The sequence below is a fragment of the Carcharhinus amblyrhynchos genome, chromosome 28, assembly GCF_965287045.1.
Source record: "Carcharhinus amblyrhynchos chromosome 28, sCarAmb.v2.hapA, whole genome shotgun sequence".
NCBI lineage: Eukaryota > Metazoa > Chordata > Chondrichthyes > Carcharhiniformes > Carcharhinidae > Carcharhinus > Carcharhinus amblyrhynchos.
The window spans coordinates 19,051,272-19,068,218 of record NC_137351.1 but is presented as its reverse complement, the minus strand read 5'-3'; the positions used below and the strand labels follow the sequence as shown (position 1 = coordinate 19,068,218).

General features: G+C 40.1%; 1 protein-coding gene and 1 long non-coding RNA gene across 5 annotated transcripts in view; one reads left to right on the top strand and one right to left on the bottom strand.

Moving 5' to 3' along the window:
• The window catches only part of galk2 (galactokinase 2), a 115,195-nt gene extending 106,713 nt beyond the window's left edge, over positions 1-8,482 (top strand). For 2 of the 3 annotated variants that reach the window (XM_080214003.1, XM_080214002.1), the window contains one exon: positions 7,417-8,482. In XM_080214003.1, coding sequence (XP_080070129.1) covers positions 7,417-7,624 — 208 coding nt within the window. In that variant the 3' untranslated portion in view covers positions 7,625-8,482. The remainder of the gene's footprint in view (positions 1-7,416) is intronic. The other variant, XM_080214001.1, reaches the window with a different exon arrangement.
• The window catches only part of LOC145359450 (uncharacterized), a 48,268-nt gene extending 32,376 nt beyond the window's left edge, over positions 1-15,892 (bottom strand). The window contains exons 1-4 of one of the 2 annotated variants that reach the window (XR_013889584.1): positions 15,757-15,892; positions 15,442-15,516; positions 10,956-11,016; positions 7,875-7,922 (exon numbers count right to left, since the gene is read on the bottom strand). This is a non-coding gene — a long non-coding RNA (uncharacterized LOC145359450). The remainder of the gene's footprint in view (positions 1-7,874; positions 7,923-10,955; positions 11,017-15,441; positions 15,517-15,756) is intronic. The other variant, XR_013889583.1, reaches the window with a different exon arrangement.
• Between the last annotated feature and the right edge of the window lie 1,055 nt (positions 15,893-16,947).

Below are 16,947 nucleotides of genomic sequence, written 5' to 3'. Positions count from 1 at the left end.
AAAACTGTATGTTTATTAGGGCTTGGTATGGTTAAGCAGTAAATGTTGAACAGACCGATGGACAATATTTTGCAAGCAGGCTTGGGCCGTTTGTCCAACTCATGGCACTGTCAGCACTCTTAACTTTCCAGACTCCTTGAAGTGCACTCCTGCTTCTGTTCTGAGTTCCTGTTTGAAGTGTATGCAGCACTGATCCTGGCCATCAAGTGCTGCCAGAGAATTTGCATTCTTGTCCTGGCAAACATCATTTTAAGAAGTCTCACAATACCAGGTTAAAGGCCAACAGGTTTATTTGGCAGCACAAGCTTTTGGAGTCTTGCTCCTTCATCAGGTGAGTGAGGACTTGTGTTCACAAACAAGGCACATACAGACACAAACTCAGTTTACAAGATAATGGTCGGAATGCAAGTCTTTACAGGTAATCAAGTCTGTAAAGATTCACATTCCAACCATTATCTTGTAAATTGAGTTTGTGTCTGTATATACTTTGTTTGTGAACACAAGTCCTCACTCACCTGATGAAGGAGCGAGTCTCCGAAAGCTTGTGCTGCCAGATAAATCTGTTGGACTTTAACCTGGTGTTGTGAGCCTTCTACTGTGCCTACCCCAGTCTAACGTCAGGATCTCCACATCATAAACATCATTTTGTTGGTTTTCTATCGCTCACCATTGCTTCCCACATAATTCATTTTAAGCCTCCATGTTGGAATTCTTTTGTTTTGGATAGTGGATTGGCTAGCTAACAGGAGAAAGGAGTAGGCATAAATGTGTCATTAAGGCCAGCAAAATATAACAAGTGGGCCGTTACAAGGGTCAGTGCTGGGGTTTTAACTATTTACAATCTATATCAATGACATGAATAATAGGACCAAATGGATTTGCTAATATCATTGATGACACAAATGTCAGAAAGTTAGTTGTGAAGAGGATGTAAGAAATCTGCAAAAGGGTACAGATGTTTTCAGTGAGTGGGCAAAGAAATTGGCTGATGGAATACAATATAGGAAAGGATGAACTTGTCCATTTTGGCAGGAAGAATAGAAAAACAGTAAATGGGGAGAGTTTGAACATAATGGTACAGCGGGATCTGGGTGTCCTGGTACATGAATCACAAAATGTCAGGATGCAAGTATAGCAAGAAGGAAGGCAAATGGAATGTTATCACTTATTGCAAGAGGAATGAAATATAAAAATAGGGATGTTTTACGACTGTCATACAGGGCATTGGTGAGACCACTTCTGGAGTACTGTCTTGGTCTCCTTACTTAAAAAAGGACATCATAGTATCAGAAGCAGTTCAGATAAGACTCACGTAGCTGTTCCTGGGACGAGGGGGGTTATGAGGAAATTTTGGATAGGCTGGGCCTGTATTCATTGGAGTTTAGAAGTATGAGAGGTGACCTCATGGAAACATAGATCCTGAGGAGACTTGTCAAGGTGGATGCTAAAGGATATTTCCTCTTGTGGAGATTAGAAATTGAGGATTTAAAAATCAGGGGACTCCCATTGAAGATGAGAAGAAATATTTTTCTTTGACAGCTTTGAGTCTGTTGAATTCTCTTCCCCAGAAAGCTGTAGAGGCAGGGTCCTTGAATGTTATTAAGGCAATGGTAGATAGATTATTGGCTAAGGTAGTCAAAGGATTTCTGGAATAGGCAGCAAAGTGGAATTGAAACTACAATTAGATCAGCTACAGTCTTATCAAATGTTGGAGCAGGCTGAAGGGGTCAAATGGTCTACCTCTATACCTTATGCACATGTTTCTGTTCATTTTTTTTGACTGACACTTCTCGCCTGCTCCCTCCTCACATTGGCAAAAGCTGATATGTATTTATAATTTTGTTTCAGCCTTTTTAAAGTTGTAATGTTTGCTCTCAAATGTAATCTTTAAACTTGTAGACATCCTATTAAATTTGATCTGCTGGCCTGATGTGGTCCATCTTCCAGCAGGCTCGTTTCTTACAAAACAGACTGGCAGCTACAAATAATATGTCAAATAAGCTGATTTATCAATTATAATACTTCAATCATTGCTCAGTTGTCTAGCTTTTGTTACGAGGTAAAGATTAATCCCCTTTACCTCACTTTGTAGTCTGGTAAGAGTGTTCGGGAAGGTGTTAACTGTTCTACCTTAGTGTTTAGATGTTCATTGATATAAAGACCTGACAGTCACTTTAAATGAATAATTAACAAGTCATTTAACCATTTGTAACTTTAACTAAACAAGTAACACTTTAATTAAAGGAAGTTTTCCATTGAAATGCTGTTCAAATAAACACAAGTAAAAACAGTAATAACAGAATTTTAATCACTTGCAAATAAATTATACAACCCAGTCTGATAGCATTTGGAATTTTTTGGTAGGTGTCCGCTGTTTGTAAGTGCTGTCTGATTTGGTAGGACCCAGCTGGAGGCTGGCAGAGTTAAGAACAAATTGCTCCAGTTGATCTAACTGCCTTTAACTGCTTCAATTGATCTGACTCTAGCCCTGGCTTTCAGGTGAACTCAACTGAACTGGAGTCACTGAAGTCAGGCAGTTGAATTCCTATAGTTACATTCCTGATGACCTATGCATTTTCTACATTGGGATTGGTTTGATCCTGACAACAACAGCAAATTCAAATCTGATAGAATCCCTTTAGCTGAATGTTTTCTTTAAACTCATAGGCTAACAAAGTGTAGAAAACCTGAAGAGCCTGTTATCAAGACAACCCTGTTGTCTGGCTTTTGGTATAACAGTGTTGCACTCTTTGGACTTATGTGCCTTGTATTTAAACTTTCAAGCATTGAACACAACCAGCTTTCGAAGGCATTGACACAAAACCATCTTTTAAAAAGGGACAATGCACTGTTCTTTCCCCTGTAGTATTTTACATTCTTTACATTTTTATAAACGCAACTTCACAACACTTTGCACCAGCAGCTACGCTAGAAAGCCCAAATTTAGCTGGACTGTGAACTAAGCTGTCTTATAATTTGGCAAGTGTATCAGTCATGTACAGTTAAATGGGGTCATTGCAGTTTCTAGTTGGATACCTTCTGTCATCCTTCTAAATTCTAGTATAGTGAAATCTTTGCCAGTTCTTGTAAAATTGTTTACGATTTATACAAAATGATTCCACTAAGTTTACAATGTCACTAACTAGATCATAACTGGAGGAATTTTCCTGACCACTAATATCCTCAATGTTTGAAACAGTTTCTCATCCATGTATTGAATTTCTTACTTGCCTTCCATTAGATGAAAGGAAATGCTATGTTGCTTTGCTTCAGATAAAAGTAATGTTTAGGAAATATGTGAGTTTCAAACAAATGAATTCTCTTAAAACAGTTTTTAGGAAATGTCGGACAATAGTTATTTATAGTTATTTGGAGAGTAATGAATTGATTAGAGACAGTCAGCATGGTTTTGTAGCAGGTAGGTCGTGCCTTACTAACCTTATTGAGTTCTTTGAGAAAGTGACCAAAGAGGTGGATAGGGGTAAGGCAGTTGACATGGTATATATGGATTTTAGTAAGGCGTTTGATAAGGTTCACCATGGTAGGCTTCTGCAGAAAATGCAGATGTATGGGATTGGGGGTAATCTAGGTACTTGGATCAGGAATTGGCTAGCAGATAGGAGACAGAGGGTGGTGGTTGATGGTAAATATTTGTCATGGAGTTCGGTTACGAGTGGTGTGCCTCAGGGATCTGTTTTGGGGCCACTGCTGTTTGTAATTTTTATTAATGATCTGGATGAGGGTATAGTTGGGTGCATTAGTAAGTTTGCTGATGACACCAAAGTCGGAGGTGTGGTAGATTGTGAGGAAGGGTGTCATAGTTTGCAGGGTGACTTAGACAGGTTGCAGAGCTGGGTCGCGAGGTGGCGGATGGAGTTTAATATGGAGAAGTGTGAGGTAATTCATTTCGGTAGGAGTAACAGATGTGTTGAGTATAGGGCTAACGGGAGGACTTTGAATAGTGTGGAGGAGCAGAGGGATCTAGGTGTATGTGTACATAGATCCCTGAAAGTTGGGAATCAAGTAGATAAGGTTGTTAAGAAGGCATACGGTGTCTTGGCGTTCATTGGTAGGGGGATTGAATTTAGGAGTCGCAGCGTCATGTTGCAACTGTACACAACTCTGGTGCGGCCGCACTTGGAGTACTGTGTGCAGTTCTGGTCTCCACATTACAGGAAGGATGTGGAGGCTTTGGAGAGGGTGCAGAGGAGGTTTACCAGGATGTTGCCTGGTATGGAGGGGAAGTCCTATGAGGAGAGACTGAGGGATTTGGGGTTGTTTTCGCTGGAAAGAAGGAGGCTAAGAGGGGACCTTATTGAAACGTATAAGATGATTAGAGGTTTAGATAGGGTGGATAGTGATAGCCTTTTTCCTAGGATGGAGAAAGCTAGCACGAGGGGGCATGGCTTTAAATTAAGGGGGGGTAGTTATAGGACGGATGTCAGGGGTTGATTCTTTACCCAGAGGGTGGTGAGGGACTGGAATGCCCTGCCTGCTGCAGTTGTAAATGCGCCTAGTTTGGGGGCGTTTAAGAGATCTGTGGGTAGGTTTATGGATGAAAAGGGATTGGTTTAGATTAGTGGGTCAGTGTTTTTTTTTAAAGAACTGGTCGGCGCAACATTGTGGGCCGAAGGGCCTGTTCTGCGCTGTAATGTTCTATGTTCTATGTTAATGCCTTTCACTCCATAAAACAATTTGCACTGACATTCAGTATGAGTACAAGATTAGAATCAAAAATAATAGACTATTGAGGGATATGTCATTCTACATTACATATTACAGTCATAAAATCAGTTATTCCATACTTCTTTTTCAAAAAGCAACTATATGCCAAATTTTTTTTTAAACTGTCTTATACACTCACGACACAGAGAGACACAGTGCACTCAATGGCAAACAACAAATGGCAAATAAAAATGACTGGATGAAGTAGTTTCCCTCATTTCAATTCTGAGCAATACTAATTTGGTATCACTACATCAGAAAGATTGAAAGAAAATACGGGATGTCAAAAGGGAAAAGTTATATTATAGGATGATGCAATTTACTCTTGGGTCAGGTGTACTGAAAACCTCTCCCAGAGGCTTGAATGCCTGTGAATTATTACTTGATTCAGAATGAAGGAGATTACACTTTTGAAAAGTAGTCTGCCTTGAAGTTTTTGTTTCAGCGACTACAAAACCAAAAAATATAGCATACCAGACACATTTCATCTGAAATTAAAAAGCTTCTTCAGCTATCTAATAGGGTCATTTGATCCAATATGATCTTGGTGAAAGACAGTTCTATCCTTGGAAGAAAGCTAAGGTGGATTACGAATGGGACAAACGCATCTAAATTATTGGATAACTTTGTAAGTTATTAATATTAGTATCAGTATTTTATGCATTGAAAAAATTAGTATTAGTATTTATTAGTTATAGTTATTAGTTTTAGTTAATAGTTATTAGTAGTAGAATCAGTATTTTATGCACCAGTATTTTATGCATTGAAAAAAAGGTGCATCACCTCGATCCCTGGGAAACTGAAAACGATTTGACGAAATTAACGTTCTTACCTTTCTAGTCACATTGGCATCTTGGCCAAGATTTTCCAGTGGTTAGGTATTGCCTGCACACCATTACATTTCACAGAGACGGACTAACCCAAGTGTTGCTGGCAGGATTCCTGCCTCCGTCATGCAATCAATCTTGGGTGCAGAGGGAGGAAAAGTACTGACAGGCCTTGGGCCAGTATGCTTTACTTTTTAAAGTAAATCCACCTCAATCTTGCCTTAGGGTATGCAGTCACTTGACTCAAGCATATGGCTACCTTAGCCCTTCAAATTGTAAAAGGAACCTACTGATAAGACATGCACTTGCTATTGATACCATGCATATTATTGCAAATATGTTGGATGATGAATTTATGTCCTGAAAACACACTCCCTGTGGAGTGTAGAATCTGAAGTTGCCTGCATAGTTAGCTCCCTGTCCGATTTCCCATCTCTGCTGCTGTTGTGCACCTGTTCAACCCTGTTCCAGATGTTGTTTACCAGTTATCCTGCCATGGGCAGTAGAATTCTGTCGCAGCCTGTCTTGTGAAGTGGAAAATGTGTGCTGCAAATTTAAACATCACCAACAACCACAAATAATGAAGAAAAATAGAAATAGAGGAAAAGGAGTAAAGCAAAAATGTCAGACTGCCCCGCGGTGGATAAAAGAGCTTAAAGTAAAATGTAATTGAAAACGTGACACAGACACAACTGAAATGACATCTCCTTTTCCTTGTAAAGCCAATTTGAACAGACTAGATCCAAGGAAAATCCATATTCCCATTTTTATAAGGAGGGGTTACAAGATGTAAAAAGAATTGTACTGGAGATTCTCATAGGACCCATCCTATCAAATTATTTGACTATAGGCACATGTATGATTATAGTGTAGATTCACTTCCTCTAGTTTAGCACGAGCAATTCAAGTTCCACAAGGATGCAGATCTGACTTTATGGCCTACAGCTGCTACCAGTGAAGCTTCATGCCACCAGTGGAACCTTGTGAAATTGAGATTAACGTGCCTTAATTGAATCTCAACTATGTGTACTGCTTACCAAAGCAATGAAACAAATCATAATTTTCCACATTGGCTTATTTTATGGATGGAAGGGACTTCCACTTAGCGGCTGTTGGAGCCCAGTTGCTACTAGATTTTAAATTGATATAGGGCCCTTACATTTTGTCTGGCTCAAAATTAAAGGTTTGACCAAAAAAGGAAACATTCAGCTTGAAATTCACATAAGAACATAAGAAATAGGAGCAGGAGTAGGCCATCTAGCCCTTAGAGCCTGCCCCGCCATTCAACAAGATCGTAGCTGATCTGAAGTGATCACAATGTGATCAAGTGCCGCTGATGGTTTTTAAACACTAATCTTCAGTATTTCCATAAATCTCACAAATGCTAGGTACTGGGTAGCAACAATGGTTAAAATATTACCTCGTTACCTATGTGACCGAGATTCAAATCCATCTTAGATTGATGGGATAAAATTTTTTTTGGAATTGTTAGCTTTAAGGATCGTGTGAGAAAAGTGTTGGGGCAGTCTTAATCAAATTCATAGAAGGCATGGGCAGTACAGTATGATGACTTTGGGGTTGCGACAGAGGGAGCTTTCTATCTGGTTTTGCTACACCTGACCTAAGAAAAATTCTATTCCAACATCTTCCATTCTGTTATGCACAAAAACTTAGAAGGGGGTAAGAAGAGACGCATGTTGTGTGAAACCATTGCATTTTAGAAAAGTGACTGCAATGGACTCAAAATTCTCATGTATTAAGAATCCAGAGCACAGTTAACTTTTTTTAAGATAACTGTGATATGAAAAGTGAATGTTCATTTCTGTTTGATGTCATTTACATTAATTAAAATTCTCTTTTCCAGGCAATCTGGCGCTGTTGGATCACGGTTAACTGGTGCTGGATGGGGAGGCTGCACAGTGTCAATGGTGCCCACCAAAAAGTTGGATAGCTTCCTGACAAAGGTGCAAGATGTCTATTATAAAGCTGATATTCAAAAGGCAGCTTTACTTACACAGAGTCTGTTTGCCACCCAACCTGGAGGAGGAGCTACAGTTTATCATGAGGCTTAAATAAGTTGTAAGACGTATGGGAATTAGATGGTCTTTTACCCAAAGTTAACCAGTAAGCTGATCCACTTATCACTCATTACTTTGTGTAATTAAAGGAAATATTTATACTTCTGCAAGAAATTTGAGCTGATCGCAAACTATTGTTTCTTCACAGGCCCTCTTTTGATTTGTGCTCTGCTTCTTTATCTGCCTCTGCTTTTGTGTCTGCACCTATCTCTGCTCCCCCCTATGCTTCTGCGTCTGCTCTTACCTCTGCTCCTGCGTCCACTTCCATCTGTGCTTCTGTTTGAAGCTCCTCCTGCAGTGTTTGAGGGAGATTAAGATAACAGTGAAAAGACAAAATTCATGTTTGTTAAACTCGTGCACTCTGCCAGATATTTTTAATACCTTTAGACTAGAATGTTTTGTGCGATATTATTTTTCTACCCGACATTAGGAAACATCCAACAGGAGGGTGACCAGAATAGGAGCATGATCTGAGTAGACAGCCCATTTTGAAGACGTATTGAAATCCAGCTAACCTGCATTAAAAACATGCAAGATAGTGTTTCAACCGAGTGGTTAATTAGTGCACACCATGATGATCGTGTGCCTTTGTTTGGGAAGTAGGTAGTTTGGAATTGATAGATTAATGCAGAGTCACAAGAAAAGTATTGGGATTTATAAAATGCCGTATCACCTCTTAGAAACATTTCAAAGCATGATATATTTGACTAGATGCTTTTCTTGGAAGTAAGCAAAAGCATGTGAGATTGTACAAACAACTATAGGGTGAATCACCCTGCCTGTTCATTTGTTATGATGTGGAGATGCCGGCATTAGACTTGGTAGGAAGAATGGTAGGAAGGACTATTACTTACGTGGCGAAAAACTGCAGCAGGCGACGGTGCAGAGGGACCTCGGGGTCCTTGTGCATGAATCGCAAAAACCCAGCTTGCAGGTGCAGCAGGTGGTCAGGAAGGCGAATGGGATGCTGGCCTTCATAGCGAGGGGGATTGAATATAAAAGTAGGGAGGTCTTGCTGCAGCTGTATAGGGCATTGGTGAGGCCGCAGCTGGAGTACTGTGTGCAGTTTTGGGCGCCGCACCTGCGCAAGGATATTTTGGCCCTGGAGGGAGTGCAGAGGAGGTTTACTAGGCTGATACCGGAGTTGAGGGGATTGAGCTATGAGGAGAGGCTGAATAAACTAGGCTTGTACTCGTTAGAGTTTAGAAGAATGAGGGGAGATCTCATTGAGACGTATAAGATGATGAATGGGATGGATAGGATAGAGGTGGAGAGACTCTTCCCGCTCAAAAAAGACAGTAGGACTAGGGGGCACAGCCTCAAGATAAAGGGGAGGCGGTTTAGAACGGAGTTGAGGAGGAACTTCTTCACTCAAAGGGTGGTGAATCTCTGGAATTCTCTGCCCGTTGAAGTGGTGGAGGCTGCCTCGCTAAATATTTTTAAGAAGCGGGTTGATGGGTTTTTGATAAGAGAAGGGATTAAGGGTTATGGGGAGAGGGCGGGAAAGTGGAACTGAGCCACGACAGATCAGCCATGATCTTATTGAATGGCGGGGCAGGCTCGAAGGGCTAGATGGCCTACTCCTGCTCCTATTTCTTATGTTCTTATGTAAACACAGTAACCTGGTGTTGTAAAACTTCTTAAAGTCCAACAGGTCTATTTGGTAGCAAAATCCACACTAGCTTTCGGAGCGCTGCTCCTTTGTCAGGTAAGTGGGAGTTCTGTTCACAAACAGGGCATATAAAGACACAAACCCAATTTACAAAATAATGTTTGGAATGCAACTCTTTATAGATAATCAAGTCTTAAAGGTACAAACAATGTGAGTGGAGAGTGTGTTAAGCACAGGATAAAGAAATGTCTGTTGTCTCCAGACAGGACAGTTAGTGAGATATTGCAAGCCCAGGCAAGTCGTGGGGGTTACAGATAACGTGATTATGAACCCAAAATCCCAGTTGAGAACTTGGCTATCAGTCTCTGCTCAGCGACTCTGCATCATCGTGTATCGTGAAGGCCGCCTTGAAGAACGCTTACCCAAAGATCAGAGGCTGAATGCCCGTGATCTCAGAAGTGTCCCCCAACAGGAAGAGAACACTCTTGCCTGGTGATTGTCGAGCGGTGTTCATTCATCCGTTGTCATAGCGTCTGCATGATTTCCCCAACGTATCATGCCTCAGGACTGATAGTCAAGTTCTGCATACATGAGGACGGCCTCAACCGGATCTTGGGTTCATGTCACATTACCTGTAACCCCCACAACTTGCTTGGGCTTGCAAAATCTCACTAACTGTCCTGTCTGGGGACGATACATATCTCTTTAACCTGTGCTTAATGCTGTCTCCACTCACATTGTCTGTACCTTTAAGACTTGATTATCTATAAAGATACACATTCCAACCATTATTTTGTAAATTGAGTTTGTGTCTTTACATGCCCTGTTTGTGAACAGAACTCCTACTTATCTGATGAAGGAGCAGCACTCTGAAAGCTAGTGGATTTTGCTACCAAATAAACCTGTTGGACTTTAACCTGGTGTTGAGAGACTTCTTACTGTGTTCATTTCTTTCCAATAATATTGAGTACAGCCTAATTTATAAACACATTGTGAAGTGGATCTTGAAGTAACAGTCTGCCTTCTAAGCAAGTTCATACTTTTGCAGGTGGCTGGCATTGATGCTTATGTGGATGTGGGAACACAAGTAAAATGGATAAGCTAGGTGTTCAAAAGATGTGTATGAATTTGTACAGTTACTTTTAGGCTTGTCCTTGTGATAGGTGATCTTCAACCTAGGTCCCAAAATGGGTTGATCTTGCATATCCCGTTCAGTAAAAAATATTAGCATTGGTAAATTATTGATGCATGCATTGACTGAATCTTGTACCTATTTGCTTGTGGAAACAATTTTGCTATACATCCATTGACAATAAGTCATTTAAAAATAAAATTCTTTTACAATTAAATTGTGTGGCTGTATTTATATTGTTGACTAACAGTTTTGTAACTTGAATTTCTTGGTCCTGCAGGAATCTAAAAATCATAAGACCTAATGCATCAAGTACATTTTTTAGTTTTTATTAGTTAAGAAACTTCATTATCGTCAACTATTTACAAATCTATCCCAGTGTACTTTTGTAACTAATGCCTCAACCATTAAATATTTCTTTTTTTGGCCAACGTTTTTCTTACATTAACACTGCAAGATCTTTTCACACTGTAATTCCAGAATAGCTAAATATATCAGTTTCATAGAATGAATAACAGATGAATGCCAACAATGAATAGTGGCGTTCAATTCAAATCATGATCATATAAAAAGAAACTTACCAATTTGCCATTCATTAACTCAGCTTCATAATCTCCACACTCGGAGAACTCCTTTTTCAGCCTAATGTGATTGAAAAATAATTTGAAGTCTGCAATGAATTGACACTTCTAACTTTATAACTATAGCAGGTTTTTATGCAACTTCTGTAAAGGTCAAAGTCTCTTTCAGATTTTTTTTTTCCCCCCCACACAGCTCTTACAGGTACTGACTCATGATGCAATAAGGTTCCAGAGGTAACAATCCAAGTGGTACCATGGCAGTGTTTTCATATTTAAATCTCAAGTGTCAGAGACTATTCAACTGTGATGATATCAACACAGCAAACTAAAATCCGTCCTCACCCACCCTCTCAAAATTCACACTTTTCGCGGAGGTTACTGGATAATGTACAGAAACAGGATCAGATTTTGGCTTAAACAGTTTTATGTTCTTTATAGTGTTTTTACATTGTGGGGGATTTCCTACTCTCATTATCGTTGGGCGAGATCAGTGACAGGAGTGAAAATTCCAGTGGGAGGCCCAAGTTCTGTTTCATGCCAACATAAAGACATGAAGCGATTGTCCTCCTGCCCCCACTCCGACATGATGGGAATCCTGACATTGAACATCAGGATCTCCATTGCAATAAATTCACATCTAATTACTAGGTCATTAAGCTTAATAACACCTCTCCCCAGTCACCCACTCAGCTACACAATCTATTCACATTGGCGTGCTGGCAAGCTGAACTCGCCACAGGAGTTTGGGTGAGTATATGGCTTGGGGGAGTCATGTCTGGGCATGGTCCCTAGCACAGCACAGGAACTGCTTTCTGGTAGTGGGGGCACTGCACGGGGAGGTTCCATGGGATGGGGCGAACGGTCTTCAGTTTTGACTTTTCTGTTTCAGGTCATACTTTATAAAAGACAATCTTTTAAAACTAAGTTGCCAGCATTATGTAGTGGTAACTGCTCCTTCATTTTTTTTCAATTATCAGCCAAACAATACTGTGGAACAAGTCACAATAGAGGCTGACAGCTTCCACACCATTGTTCCCATCCACTGTGCCGCCCTATGTGTTTGCTGCTGCCTCTTGAACAAGAACATTTTCAGCCTGCTTCCTAAGTGGCTGACAGCGTTTGACAAGTTAGTATATAAAGGACTTTTACTAAGCGTTCCCACAATGCGTAGACATTGTAATAAGGCAACTATGGCAGCTGTAAATGTCATTCACCTTTTTTAAGGTAGCTGATGTTCTTTGAGCCTTGAATCATCCTTGTAGTTCTCCGCTGGACCTTTCCAAAATCACTTATTCCTCAGTCCCACTCTCTCAGCCACTAAAAATTGTTGAGCTCAATGGATAGTTGTTACCTATAGCCCTGCTCCAGTCACAGCCTGCCACAGTTTGACAGAGTGGGCAAATACAGGAATGGGCAAAAGCAGTACAACGTGGACAAATGAGAGTTTATCCACTTTGATGGCAAAATCAGGAAGGAAGATTATCATCTGAATGGTGGCAGTTTAGGAAAAAGGGCAATGCGGTCTGGGTGTCATGCTGGAACAGTCGCTGAAGATTGGCATGCAGGTACAGCAAGCAACGAGGAAAGCTAATGGCATGCTAGCCTTCATAGCAAGAGGATTTAATTATCAGAGTAAGGATGTCTTGCTGCAGTTTTACTGGGTCTTGGTGAGGCAATACCTTGAGTATTGTGTGCAGTTTTAGAACATAGAACTATAGTGTACTATAGGCCCTTTTGGCACTGACTTGTGAAACCAATCTAAAGCCCATCTAACCTACACTATTCCAATATCATCCATATATTTATCCAATGACCATTTAAATGCCCTTAATGTTGGCAAATCCATCACTGTTGCAGGTAGGGCATTCCAAGTTCTTACTACTCTCTGAATAAAGAACCTACCTCTGACATCTGTCCTATATCCATCACCTCTCAATTTAAAGCTATGTTCCCTCATGCTAGCCATCTCCATCTGAGGAAAAGGTTCACACTGTCCACCCTACCTAATCCTCTGATCATCTTATTTGCCTCTATTAAGTCACCTCTTAATCTTCTTCTTTCTAACGAAAACAGTCTCGTCCCTTAGCCTTTCCTCATAAGACCTTCCCACCATCCCAGGCAACATCCTGGTAATTCTCCTCTGCACCCTTTCCAATGCTTCCACATCCTTCCCATAATGCGGTGACCATGACTGTATGCAATATTCCAACTGCAGCCACAGAGTTTTGTACAGCTGCAACATGACCTCATGGTTTCTAAATTCAATCCCTCTACCAATAAAAGTTATCACCCTAACTTCTTAACAACCCTATCAATCTCAATTCCAACTTTCAGGGATCTATGCACATGAACACTGAAATCTCTGTGCTCATCCACACTACCAAGTAACACCATTAGCCCAGTATTTTGTATTCCTGTTACTCCTTCCAAAGTGAATCACTTCACACTTATCCACGTTAAACTCCACTTGCCACCTCTCAGCCCAGCTCTGCAGCTTATCTATGTCCCTTTGTCACCTACAACTCCTTCCGCACTGTCCACAACTCCACCAACTTTAGTGTCATCCACAAATTTACTAATCCATCCTTCTATGCCCTCATCCAGGTCATTTATAAAAATGACAAACAGCACTGGCCCCAAAACAGATCCTTGCGGTACACCACTAGTAACTGAACTCCAGGATGAACGTTTCCCACCAACCACCACCCTCTGCCTTCTTGCAGCTAGCCAATTTCTGATCCAAACTGCTAAATCACCCTCAATCCCATGCCTCTGTATCTTCTGTAATAGCTTACCGTGGGGAACCTTATCAAATGCTTTACTGCAATCCATGTACACCACATCAACTGCATCACCTTCACCCACCTCTTTGGTCTCCTGCTCTGAGGAAGGACATTCTTGCTATTGAGGGAGTCCAGCAAAGGTTCACAAGATTGATTCCCAGAATGATAGGACTGACATATGAAGAGAGACTGGATTGACTGGGCTTGTGCAAAATGGAATTTAGAAGAATGAGAGGGGATCTCATTCGATGAGAATTGTGAACCTGTGGAATTCTCTACTGTTGAGGCCAGTTCATTAGATATGTTCAACAGGGAGCTGGAAGTGACCTTTGCGGCTAAAGGAATCAAGGGTTATGGAGAGAAAGCAGGAGTGGGATACTGAAAGTGCATGATCAACCATGAACATACTGAAATGGTGGTGCAGGCTCAAAGGCCCGAGTGGCCTACTTTTGCACTCATTTTCTATGTTTCTATAACAGGAGGCTGGGATTGGAAGTGAGTGCAGCAGGTAGTGGATCAGCAAGCACTAAGGGGAAGGGGAGCTTGTGATTGGTGGATCTGCAAGCACAGAAGTTGCCATCATTGGTGGTTTAACAAGCATTCACAGGGGGTATGTGGGGCCAGTGAAGAATTGCTTCAAAAAAATTGGAAACTTAGGGCACTGATGGAAAGTTGCCTGTACCATTTTAAAGCTGTATGTAGTTTCCAATTTTTTACTGCTCCCCAAATTCTGCTGCCGTTGCTAAGTGATTGCACTTGGAGCCAATTCTTTTTCCAATGTACTGAATGCCTGCGAATCCCACAGTATTCTATCTTGTGAAGGAACCAATTTAGTGAGAAATGCCCTATCAAAAGTTATGTAAAGTTCAGGTAGGAAATGACAACCAGATTTTAAGATATACTGCAAAATACTGTGGATGCTGGAATCTGAAACAAAAACAAAGTACTGGAAAAACTCAGCAGGTTTGACAGCATATATGGAGAGAGAATAGAGCCAATGTTTTGAGTGAGGTCCAGATTTGAAACACTGGCTCTATTCTCTCTCCATAAATGCTGTCAGACCTGCTGAGTTTTTCCAGCATTTTTTATTTTTGTGACAACCAGACTTTACGCATCCCCTGCCTCGGTCTTGAAAGGAAGTATCCGAGAGCTTATTTATACAGGTGTATCAAATAAATTGTACAGAAAAGATTAACGTGGAAAATTGCCTTTAAGTTACAAGAGTAGCACATAAGCTAGGGTCCAAACACACCGAAGGCAAATTTGGGATGGATATCAGGAAGTTATCTTGTGAGCCAATGAATATACAGTCACTGCATCCATTTGTTTCCTAAATACTTCCATGGGTTATTTCCCTTCAACATCCCCTCAAAGTCCATTGAAAGATTTAATTGATCTATGTATTCAGCTATACATTTCTGTACAGTATTTCCCGTGCTGTTACTGCAGCTATCTGATTTAAATATGAACAGCACTGGTTACAGTGTAACGTGCCTAGTTTGATTGTGAATATGGTATTCCAAAATATCACACCGACAGAACCCAGAGGCTACATCAATAGTATGCATTAAGTCATTTGACCTTTAACATGCTCACAAAAGCAGTGTCATAGTTCTGGGAACATATTCAGCAGTTGCCATCTCATTGCTTCAGGCAACATTTTGATGTTCATCAATAGAATTTTGTGCAAAAGTAGTACAAACCTGTCAATTTTTTTGTTAAACTGGATACGATCCCACTGTAGTTTTTCAATTGCCTTTTTGGTTTGGTCATTTAAACTGAATGGCAGGGGCAGACGGAAAAAAGCAGAAAAAATAAAAACAAGTGAATCTCTATTCCATGTACAACACTGCTTTAATTGCATAGTAAATGCTGCGTGAGATATGTATACAATTAGCACTACATAGGTGCAAACTTTACTCTGAAATCAAAAACTTTGCTCAAGTATTTTTTAAAGTAATAATCAGCATAGTGATAGTGCGACCTTAAGCCAAAATTAGCGGAGACTTTTAACTTACTCGAATCTTTGCTGTTGGCGTACTTTGCTGAACCTCTGTGCTTCTTTGATTAGATCTTGGTAGGTTGGAGCAAGTGGCGTGCATTGGTTTTAGTTAAAGTTAAAACGATAACTATTTGAGGACTATTTAGTGTCCTAAGATAGCAATTGCCTTGTTACTTTTTTCTCATTAATCTTGCAATTTCATGCTAAAAGATAGAGGACAAGTTAAGAAAATTGAGCCAAAAACAACAGTAGAATTCTTTTCAAAAACAGGGTCCAAATCAGTTCTCTGCAACTCAACTTAATTTTGAAACCTCCTGGGATAATGAACAAAAACCACAGGCTTCGTTAAAGGTCAAGGCTTAGCATTGGAAGTTTAATCACCAACAAATTAATTCAAAACTTAAAAATCCAGACCCAAATTAGACTTTTGTGCTGCAGGCATGCATTTGGCTGTATGTTCCGTGCTAACAGATTGCTACCACCATGTTAGCCCACCCACCAAATTGTAAATTAATGGTTCAGGTTGATAGAAAGGTAAAATAAAATGGATAATCTTCAGCTGTAGAGCAAATTGGTATGGCAGCAAGATTATTGTGGAGTATTTAACTGAAGAAAATAATTTCTTCATTCCTATAACATTCTAATTTGATTACTGAACTTGTGAACTGTGAACTGGCTTAGCACTAATCTGCGTGTGACAATTTCTACTTTCATTTCTAACAATGATTTTTGAAATAGAAGTTTAGGTTTTTCATAGAAATATACTGTTCACAATATTCTTCGAGAAATAGTTTTATTTTCAAATAAATACTTTTAAACTTGCTTTATTAGTCAGTAATTCACAATTGTATTATTCATGTAAAATATATGGGGGGAGGTGGAATTCTCCTATCCCACCAGCCACAGGAATTTTAGCAGGCGAGGGGGTGGACCACACAAACATCCATTGACCTCAGGCAGGATTCTCCGGCTTTGGGGCGAGCACAACCAGAGAATCCCACCCATGATTTTACATTCTTTTTGTTTTAGTAAAAGAAATCTAGATTCTATTTAGCTTACTTTAGTCTTACTGAAGATAGTATACCAGTTATAACAGATTGTAAAATGTTTTTTGCTCACCATATACCAAACATTAGGGAACTTTATTAAAACTGGTTCCTATCAATTTCAATAGTAATCTTCCATTAACGACTATTTCATAATGTAT